The 11077-nt window shown below is 42.8% G+C and overlaps 2 protein-coding genes across 7 annotated transcripts; one reads left to right on the top strand and one right to left on the bottom strand.

The window, feature by feature from the left end:
- On the top strand, window positions 1–2246 carry kcng1 (potassium voltage-gated channel, subfamily G, member 1). The gene is made up of 2 exons (XM_087782183.1): window positions 1–942; window positions 1500–2246. Exons 1-2 carry the CDS (start codon window positions 109–111, stop codon window positions 2244–2246), a joined length of 1581 nt encoding a protein of 526 aa, XP_087638309.1. The 5' UTR covers window positions 1–108.
- On the bottom strand, window positions 2123–10668 carry tmem269 (transmembrane protein 269). Of its 6 annotated transcripts, none has more exons than XR_015709455.1 (14): window positions 10539–10668; window positions 10358–10390; window positions 10192–10286; window positions 9566–9617; window positions 7769–7916; window positions 7539–7636; window positions 5152–5295; window positions 4889–5089; window positions 3932–3970; window positions 3739–3818; window positions 3137–3214; window positions 3020–3068; window positions 2335–2393; window positions 2123–2264 (listed from the first exon to the last, which is right to left on the bottom strand). XR_015709455.1 is itself a non-coding variant. In XM_087782182.1 (10 exons), coding segments are annotated over exons 1-10 (903 nt in total). In that variant the 5' UTR covers window positions 10630–10668; the 3' UTR covers window positions 3259–3816. The 6 variants fall into 6 exon arrangements, 2 of the variants coding, with proteins under 2 accessions (XP_087638308.1, XP_087638307.1); XR_015709456.1 differs by having other exon boundaries at window positions 3759–3818; XR_015709453.1 differs by having other exon boundaries at window positions 3739–3970; window positions 10539–10662.
- Between the last annotated feature and the right edge of the window lie 409 nt (window positions 10669–11077).

Raw genomic sequence — 11077 nt, 5'->3', positions numbered from 1 at the left:
GAACTTTTGAAATTAGTTCATTTGTAAAATAATCATTCCTTTTTGAAAATATGAAAGTTATTTATATCCAACACTTGAAATGTTTGAGGTCAAAGGTTGAATACTGTGATGACGCTGATCTACGTGCCCGTCCCTGAAGGTGGTCTGCGGGGCCCGGAGGATGAGGACGCGGCAGTAACCATGACCCTGCTGGCGGGCGACGGCTCCGACTACGACTACAGCGTCCTGAGCTGCTCCGACACGTCCTTGAACCCCCCGCCTCTGCACGAGCCCGAGCCCCAGAAGGGCGTCTTCTACCAGAGGGCCCGGCGCGCCCCGGAGTCGGACCGGAGCCTCCCTGCCTCGCGCAAACTCCACGCCGTCATCAACGTGGGCGGCCTCCGCTACCAGCTGCCCTGGACCACCCTGGAGGACTTCCCTCTGAGCCGCCTGGGTCAGCTGCACGAGTGCAGCAGTCTGGACGAGATCATGCGCGTCTGCGACGACTACGACGTCGCTCGCAACGAGTTCTTCTTCGACCGCAGCCCCGGGGCCTTCAGGACCATCCTGGTCTACCTGCGGGCCGGGAAGCTGCGCTCCCTGCGGGAGATGTGCGCCCTGTCCTTCAGGGACGAGCTGCTCTACTGGGGGGTCCCTGAGGAGAACCTGGAGTGGTGCTGCCGCCGCCGCCTCCTGCAGCGCATGGACGAGTTCGAGGCCCTGGAGAGGGCGGAGGAGGAGGAGTACCTGGAGGAGCTGCTGGAGTCGGAGGGGGGGCAGGCGGGACTCCCGGCCGAGTCGGGTCTGAGTCGCTGCATGGGCCGGCTGAGGGACATGGTGGAGAGACCTCACTCTGGACTTCCTGGGAAGATCTTCGCCTGCCTGTCAGTCTTGTTCGTCACCATCACGGCCGTCAACCTGTCGATCAGCACCATGCCAGCCATGAGGGAGGAGGAGGAGGCTGTGAGAGCACACACACACATACACACACACACACACCACACTTGACGCACACACACTACACACAACACACACACACCACACAATCTACACACATACACCCACACACTTGACACACACATGAACTTAACACACACACTTTACACATTCACACAACTGACAAATATGAACTTTACATAAACCCCACAAACAAAAACTTTTTAACGCACACAAACCCTCCTTCCATGCACACACACACACACTTTTCACCCACAAACACATCTTACACGTACACACAAAGACACACTTTACACACTCAGTTTTTTGGTTGACTTCTTTAAATGTTTTTAATCTGTTGATTGACTTGAAAATATTTAATAGAATTATATGATAAATAAAATGATTAATTTATATTCGAAACAACCTTTTATTAAAGATATTTACTGTAGTAAAAAAGTGATTTATACCAAAGTTCCATCAGTAGCGTTGTAATTACCACTCTGGCGCCCTCTGGCGGCCTCCTCCTGCAGCACATGTCTGACCGTGATAATGATGTATTTCCTGTTCCGTCTGTGGACCAGGGGCGCTGCTCGCAGATGTGCTACAACATCTTCATCGTGGAGACGGTGTGCGTGGCCTGGTTCTCGCTGGAGTTCTCCCTGCGCTTCATCCAGGACCGGAGCAAACTGACCTTCCTGCGGCAGCCGCTCAACCTCATCGACGTGGTGGCCATCCTGCCCTACTACATCACGCTGCTGCTGGACAGCACCTCGGGGGGGCGCCTGGGCTCCGGCAGCAGCTACCTGGACAAGGTGGGCCTGGTCCTGCGGGTGCTGCGCGCCCTGCGCATCCTCTACGTGATGCGTCTGGCGCGCCACTCCCTGGGCCTGCAGACTCTGGGTCTGACGGCTCGCCGCTGCACCCGAGAGTTCGGACTTCTGCTGCTCTTCCTGTGCGTGGCCATCGCCCTCTACTCGCCGCTGCTCTTCCTCATCGAGACGGAGATGTCGTCGGCGCGGGAGTTCAGCAGCATCCCCGCCACCTACTGGTGGGCCGTCATCACCATGACGACGGTGGGCTACGGCGACATGGTGCCGCGCAGCATCCCGGGCCAGGTGGTGGCGCTGAGCAGCATCCTGAGCGGGATCCTGCTCATGGCGTTCCCCGTCACCTCCATCTTCCACACCTTCTCGCGCTCCTACGTGGAGCTGAAGCAGGAGCAGCAGAGGGCGCTGCAGAGGAGGACGCACTTCCTGCTGCGCAGCCGCATGGCGGGGCTGGGCAGCGAGCTCTCGCTGGACCCCCGAGATCTCCTCAAGCCTTCCTAGAGACCTCCTCTGTAGCAGCTCATGGACAGGAAGTGAGACATACGTGACCTCATCGAGTGCAAATGTAGTGAAAATGTTGGCGACTCACTTGAGAACCAAATCCTTTGACAGGAAAGTAAGATTGTTATTCGCCAACTTAAAGTTGTCCTGTCATCGTAGGGAAAAAAACATCTTTCAGACAAATATTAAGACGTATTTGTTTCTTTATTATTTCATTCAAGACATTTGCTTCAATAACAGCAAAAATACTTAAATGAACTTAAAAGTAGCTTTAATAATAAAGATTATAAAGAAAAAAAAAGATAAAACATTTTTTTTGATTAAAGCACCACTTTTGTATAAAGTATTTTAATATTTGTGATTTAAATCCTTTTCATTGAAGCAACTTTTTATTATTAAAGCAACTTTTTTCATAGAAAATTAACAATTTTTGATTGAAATAACATTTTTAAACTTGTTTTCTGAGCAACTTTTTTTAATAAACAATTTTTTTTTTTTAGAATTTAGAAACTGTTGAATAATATGTTGAATAATAAAGAAACAAATCTACCTTTACCAACACCCTCCTCCAAATAAATGAATAAAAAACATGGCGTCATCAGGTTTACGTTGTGTTCAGTGCGACACAATTGTTAAGTGAAATATCAAGTGTGTGTTTGTTGTCGTGTATACTTGAAGGATTCATGATGAACTTGGACGCTGACGATCTACGACTCGTTGTTACGTCACAATAAATTGTACCAAAACACATTTGTGTTGGAGGGAAAACTCACCGGGGGGAACGTTCCTGTGACCTTGAACTCAACACAACCCTGAACACACCTGAGTGAAAACAGCAGATGTTTAGAAATGTGTGGAGAAGATGATGGATGATGAAGATTCAACTCAACCTCCACGAGCATCTTCTCGTCCTGGCGCGTTCACACCTCGAGGTCATAATGTTAAACAAGGTGACATAAGATCATCACCTGGACACAACAGAGGAGTCATCACGGCAAACATCACACAAAAGTCCCTTTTTATGGTTCGATTTATTGATGTTTCTATAAATGTAGACACTTTTCTAAGCAAAAACATCTTTGATTTAACCCTCATGGACTTCTTCAACGAGAACAAATGTATTCCCACGGTGACCCTTTTTAAATATTGTTGGTAGAAAGCATAAAGAACATCATATTTATTACACGTACGTGAAAAAAAAGAATTTATGATTAATTCAACTTTAAAAGTTCTAGAAAAAATTTCATAAAACACAATTATACCATGAATTTCTTTTTTTTTCATTTTTAAAAGGAGTTAATTAAAATTAATGGTTAACAAATGTAATTAATCCTGATTAAGCGGTATTTCTTTGTTCTTTCTTACATTCAAATCTCTTTAAATAAAAATAAAAAGAGTTATCGTTCACAGATAGAAAAATAAAACACGAGCTTCATGATTATTGTTGAAAACACAGATGAAAGACAGAATTAATACTAGAGCAGAGATGAACCTGCAACGTTCACCTCTCACCGTCCAGCCAATCTTAGCCCCAGAACAGGTCAAAGGTCAGGCGGAGCTGGAGCACGACCTCTGGAAATGTGGACGGGAAAGAAAGAAAACAGGAGTCCAGGGTTAGACTTTGCTGCTCCAGATGAAGGTGGGGAACAGGGTGTAGGAGATGGACCACAGCAGGTAGTACACACAGGCTGCTGGGAAGCACGAGCAGAAGACCATCGCCACTCCTGGAAGGAAATGACATCATCAAAGAGGGACAGTAGTTTGAAAACAAACAAGGTTAAAACACAGTTTTCAGGGAAGGGATGTGTATCGCCATGATACGATACGCTACTATACAGAGGCAAAAAGACGATATATATTGATACTGTAGTAAGAATATATTTGGTGTTGTGATAGTTTAGTAACAAGTATCCATGTGTAGTATTGTCCAGTACTTGACTCTGGTGTTGTGATACTGTAGTAACAAGTATATATGTGTAGTATTGTCCAGTACTTGACTCTGGTGTTGTGATACTGTAGTAACAAGTATATATGTGTAGTATTGTCCAGTACTTGACTCTGGTGTTGTGATAGTGTAGTAACAAGTATATATGTGTAGTATTGTCCAGTACTTGACTCTGGTGTTGTGATAGTGTAGTAACAAGTATATATGTGTAGTATTGTCCAGTACTTGACTCTGGTGTTGTAGTATTTACAGACCACATGACTCTTGATGAAGTCGTAACTACTTTCATTTGTTTTCAAACCAAAATATGTCCAAATATCAGCTTTTAAAGCTGCTGGACTCACTGTATCCTCTCGTCCTCAGTCATCGCCTGGATCTCGCGGGATTTCAATGTTCATTTAGCTGCAGAGAATGTAAAGACTGCTGCCATCTAGAGGCCGGAAGTTTAATTTCAAAACCAACACAAACGTGAATAAAGCATGTTGATTGTAAATAAATTAAAAAATTAAAAAATTTTGAACACATTCCATTGAAATATAAACCATAAGACACGGTCAAATGATAAATGATTGAAATACAAATAATTAAAAGTTGTGCTGAATATTGACCTTATTAAAAATGTAAGATTTATTATGATTTCAATCAAATAAGGATCTATATTTCTAACTCAATGGTCTCGTGGAAAAAGCTAAAGTACCTCCAGCGAAGACGGCTTTCTTCCAGGCCTGAGACTCCAGCACCCGGTCGTGAGGGTAGAAGTTCTGGCTGGACATGAAGACGATCATCACCACGGCGCTCACCCTCAGCATGGCCACGTTCCCCCCCGACAGCAGCGACGCGCTGGCCAGGATGGCGGAGGCGTAGGGGCAAGGCAGGCCGCGGTACATGAAGGGGATTCCTGTGGACCAGAACCAGAGTCAAACGGGGGCGCCTCTCGCCGACTCGTCGGAAACAACCAACCGCTGGACGAGAAGCAGAGGCGGGCGAACACGGCGAGGACGTAACACATGCACAGGACGTTGTCCAGCAGGTCCGGCGTCCGCAGCATCAGCGACGTGGCGATTCCGAAAGTGGTGAAGTCGGCAAAGTCGTCCAGCTTCGCTCCTGGAAAACATGCGGAGGACGTTTATCAGAGCGGGGGGGAAATAATTCAATACTTTGTATATTCAAACGGTTAAATTATCTATATTTTTAAGTCATTTATATTTGTACAGCGCTTATCCAAAAGATCAGGGAAATGTGAGTTCTTCTACTAGAGCTGGTCAGAATTCTTTATTTATATATTTATATTATCATTATATAGTTTAATAATTGAATAAAAAGATTGAATATTTTTCTCTGTTTTTAATGTAAGTAAGTAAGTAAGTAATTTTTATTTATATAGCGCTTTTCCAGACCAGGGTCACAAAGCGCTTAAACAATCAAAACAACATTCAAAAAAGTATATACTTTAAAGATCAAGATTATACTGATAATGTAGAGTTCTAGGAAAAAAGTGCAGAGCAACTTGATTGAACTTTCAGCCAATCCTGCGACACACTGCACATGCATTTATGGAAGCCAGGCAGGTCGTTTTCGTGCCTCCGGGTCACCATGACCCAGAGATAACACAAGGGTTAAGAATCTGCAGGAACTAATATCAAACTCGGTGTGAAAAAAACGATTAATTAAAAAAACTTTTAATACATTTTAATATAGGAATTATTTAATTATAAAAAATATCAATGCTTAAATAAAAAAATCGCTCTAAATAAAGTAATAATTACGTTTCAACATTTAAAATGTTACTTTATAATCCTTCCTTAATTCAAATTAAATCTCTGGATCCTCGATGGAAACTGACAGGAGTGACATGTGTGTAATTGTGTGAACATGTTGAAAAACAAACATGGGAGTCTCTGGCCAGAAGCTCCACAAACAACATTCCTCCGTTAGCATGTTTTTCGCCGCTTTAGAATGAATGAATGAATGAATGAATGAATGAATGAATGAATGGTAGAATTCCGACGCGCAACAGGCACGCCAGGCATGCAGCGCGGCCAAAAGCGAAAGGATAACCAGGACAATTCGGAGGGTGATCCCCGAGAATTCCACTTATTTGGAAACATGTTTTGGACTGAAATGGGTCACGCAGCAGAAAAAATAAATCACGGCCTCCAGGGAAGTATATTAGGGTCAAAAGAATATTGACTTTCAATGTGGAAACTTTGATTCATTTTTTGTTATCAAAATGTATTTGTATGGATAATCGAATTAAGCCGTTTCTAAATTGAGCGGTTTAATGCGTTTTGAATTATTGAGAATATTTTCAAAATTAATTTATTATTTTATACACTTGGAGTTTGACCTTTGAACTCCAATTATTCAATGATTTATTTGACAAACTCTGCATTTTTTTAATTCAATATAAAAATGTTGCTATAATAATTCCACATGGTGAAACCAAAAGAGTTTCGAGCTACTTGGTTTCAACTTTTATGTCATGATGGAACTAAAAGATATATTTTTTAATTGTAATATTTGTAGCCTTTTGAATTCAGTATATAAAAATGTCAATCAAGCACGTGGCGACGTAGAAGCGCTCGTGGGTCGAGTCATCATGACTGACTGCAACATTTTTAGATGGAGTTTAGATGAGAGTTTAGAAGGTCACGAATAGAAAAGAATATTGAATTTTAAAATAAAGTTATTAAATTAAAACAAATTATAGATTTGTGTTATTAAAAAGTAAAACTTTCACTGTTTGACATGTTCAACCGTTTATTCTGATGACACTTTCACGCGAGGGATTCGAACCCGTGAGCGAGACTCACGCGAGGGATTCGAACCCGTGAGCGAGACTCACGCGAGGGATTCGAACCCGTGAGCGAGACTCACGCGAGGGATTCGAACCCGTGAGCGAGACTCACGCGAGGGATTCGAACCCGTGAGCGAGACTCACGCGAGGGATTCGAACCCGTGAGCGAGACTCACGCGAGGGATTCGAACCCGTGAGCGAGACTCACGCGAGGGATTCGAACCCGTGAGCGAGACTCAAGCGAGGGATTCGAACCCGTGAGTCTCGCTCACGGGTTCGAACCCGTGAGCGAGATTCAAGCGAGGGAATCGAACCCGTGAGCGAGACTCAAGCGAGGGAATCGAACCCGTGAGCGAGACTCACGCGAGGGATTCGAACCCGTGAGCGAGACTCACGGGTTCGAACCCGTGAGTGAGACTCAAGCGAGGGATTCGAACCCGTGAGCGAGACTCAAGCGAGGGATTCGAACCCGTGAGCGAGACTCAAGCGAGGGATTCGAACCCGTGAGCGAGACTCAAGCGAGGGATTCGAACCCATGAGCGAGACTCACCCAGGGCTGAGCAGACGTCCAGTCGTCTGGCCACCGCTCCGTCCGCCAGGTCCAGCAGGTAACCGATCAGAACCAGCCAACAGGCGGCGTGATGGTGTCTGCAGGAGACAAGAGTTTAGGTTCTGACCCATAAAAAGCCACCACATGATGAACTAGGTCTGTGGATTGATTCCCCTCCTGCAGCGAGTCTGGACTAATGTTTGTGTAAAAATCCAATAATGCGCACTCACCCGTTGAGGCTGCTGAGGATGGAACCCATGCCCATCACCATGTTGGCCACGGACAGAGCGTTGGCCGCATTCTTGCGCGCGAACTCAGCGACGTGTCGACCGGACGTCCACTTGCTGAGCAGGAGCTGGTCGGTGCAGCGGAAGAAACCTGGAACATCCCAGTCGAGGAGGCAGTCAGTACTTATCCGTGGCAGGGGTTCCACGATCATGTGACCTCTGACCTCGTTTGATTGACAGGTGAATATGATAAGCGGGGCGAAGGTTACTCACTTACCGAGAAATAAAGTCTATCAAAAATGTAGGCGTTGATCAAATAATCGTGAGTAAATCATCGAAACATGCCGACCATGCAAACGGAGTTAAACCATTAAACAACAATAGAATGAAAGTGATAAAAGTAAGGGAATACATGGGAATAATAAAAAGAATGGTATGAATGAAAGCAGGAGAATAAATCATCAATAAAAGTTGGAATTACTGTTAAATGGAACAGAAACAAACTTGTAGAACCACAATTACAGTCATTACACGTCTCGTCTAAACATTCTAACACACGATTTGTGTCGCCTTCGAAGTACGGAACCGTCGTTTCCACTCACAGGATCCATATTTGGACCTTTTTTTGTGGTTTGTCGTGTAAATATGTGGCGCTTTATTTCCATCTCCGAGATGTCTTCGATATTTTGATTCATTAATAACTTTTTTTTTTTTTTTAAATCAACTTTGTTTCGATCGTCAAAGTAGTTGTTTTTAAATCGTTCTTTAAACTTTTCTCTTCGTTCATCGTGAAGGATGGAATTATATTTATTGTTGCCATGGCAACCTTTGCAAGTGGTGGCAAGTTTTTTTCACCCTGAACTTGCTGTGAATCCGAAGCCGCAGCTTTTCAAGTGACTCTTGAATCTGAAAGAAAACAACGTATGAGACAAACACATCCATCCAACAACAAGGTTTGAAAAATCAGATATGAACAACGTGCGTGAGGTTCTTTTTATTTCTTCTGTCGTCAACGTTCTTCAATAAGCATATAGTGAACAACACACCAGTGTGTGTAGGGGTGTGTAGGGGTGTGTGTGTGTGTGTGTGTGTGTGTGTGTGTGTGTATACACTGCGTTTCCCCGTCCAAGTTACAAAGTTAAAACATGTCTCACGAAATGAAATTGTGATGAAAAAAATACTTTTTCATTTGTCATTTCTTTCACAAAATGCAAAAAAGTATATTTAAAATAAACATCTTGTACATTTATGAACATAACAAAGTTCTTGTTTTATTTATTTTTGTCTTCTTAAAATCTAAAAATATCATCAGAAGTGGGTCAGTTAAAAGTTTTCTGACCAGCGTTTTAGCCTTAAATGAACCAGCAAATAACTGGCATCAAATAACTGGATCAGTTCCTATTAAACACAAAGCATGATGGGAAATGGTTACATAAGACCGCAGGGTTACTTGGTAACTACCTGAATAAACAAATATTTAAGAGCCGTATAAACCTGTGAACTTTCTTAAGAATAAAAGCTTCAATTGGATTATTCTATGCCGTCACCACCTGTAGCTTGACATGTACATCTGTCCAATAAATGTAAACATTCTGGAGTTTTTCCCGGTTTAAAAATAAAAGGATATTCCACGACATACCAAACATGCAGACATTAACACTTTTGTTAATGAGCTCCGGGCGGATCGGCTGCCGAATATCCGGACCGTCGACATTCTCCTCCGTTATCAAAACCATTTCAACTATTAATACATTTCAACTTGAACAAGGTTCCAACATCAGAAGTGGAAGTGTCACATACCAGAGGATGTGAGGAGGATCATGGCGGCGGCGTCTGGGTCACTGAAAAACAGCTGGAAAAGAAAAACAATAAACTTAAATCGTAGACATTTAACCACAATTTTTAGTGAACCCAAAAAATGTCACCAGTGTGTGTCATCATCAATTAATCTTACACTTAAAACTAAACACTTCCAATGTCTGTATTGACCTCATGACCCACAATTATTTACAAAATATCACAATTAAATGTTTTATTATCCGCACAATGTGATTTATAACGTACATTTTAACTTAAATTAATTGAGTTTATTCAAATAAGCGAGACAATAAACTGATCGAGTTTTAACCAAGACATGCATTTATTTTAAGAAATTATACAATTAATTTATAGATACATATTGCGGATGTATTCACTAATCGTGGATCCTAATCACCTTATTTCAGAAACTACATCCGCCGTGTACAATAGTTCCTCATCTTATCTCGTATTAAAAGAAAGCTTCGCTTGGAATCAGGGAAATGCAAACACATGTGATCCGAGCGGACTCGAGCGAAGTGCGTCACTGTCTTTTCACGACGTAAAAACGGGATTAAAAGGCAAAATCCGGGACAATCCAAAGTTAAAGTGATGCAGCATCTTCTTACCTGCACATGAATCTGGTCCGAACCGGAATCTTTTTTGAAAATACGAATGTAATAAAAGAAGGTCTCGCGTGTGCAGAGACGAGGCTTCGTGTTCCCTGGAATCCGGTGCAGTACAGTTGAAATAAGGCAGATGTGTGAGAGAAGGTGAGCTAGTTAGTCTGGTTACCTGTGCAGCTCCAGCTCCTCCCGCTGATCGCTTCTAAATAACCCCAACATTCCAGCGGAAGTGACGTACGAGACACCGAACCCAAACGGTATTTGGAAAAAAAACAAACATTATTTTTCCTCAAAAGAAGCTTTAGGATTTGTTTTGTTTTCTTCTTAAAAATCCATCTGCGTGAGCACACCTGCCGCGTATGGAGGATGACGGCGGAAGTTCCCGAATGGTCCCGAAGATTCCCGAGTCCTTTGCATGATTTTGAGCATCAATATTGACATTTTTCCGGGTGAGGTTTTGATCGAGTATTTCTCGATCCAAATGCATGTACGAGCTGTGTTTTATTCTCAGATACGGATAAGGGAAGTGACGTAGGATTTTGGCAGATGTCGGTTAAAATGGCTACAGTTTCCTTAAGCCAAACACAAACACAGATTCGACATGATGTCAGAAGTATGGGTGTAACCAAGTAGCAATACACACACATACATATATATATATTTTCACAATACCGTTTTGATATTTAACATGATTTTTAATAATATATGCCATTAATATATATTTTCTAATATTAATTGAACATTGTTTATTATTATTGCAAGTACAAATACTCGGACAATACTACAAATACATCCTTGTTTCTACACTATTACTATATATTGTATTGTATCACCAGATTATTGACTATACATACCCATAGTTTGCAGTGGTCAGTGGCTATCAAAGGTG

The sequence above is a fragment of the Callionymus lyra genome, chromosome 19 (genome assembly GCF_982586985.1).
Source record: "Callionymus lyra chromosome 19, fCalLyr1.hap1.1, whole genome shotgun sequence".
Classification (NCBI taxonomy): domain Eukaryota; kingdom Metazoa; phylum Chordata; class Actinopteri; order Syngnathiformes; family Callionymidae; genus Callionymus; species Callionymus lyra.
The sequence above is the reverse complement of the archived record's forward strand: the minus strand, read 5'-3'. Positions and strand labels throughout refer to the sequence as shown.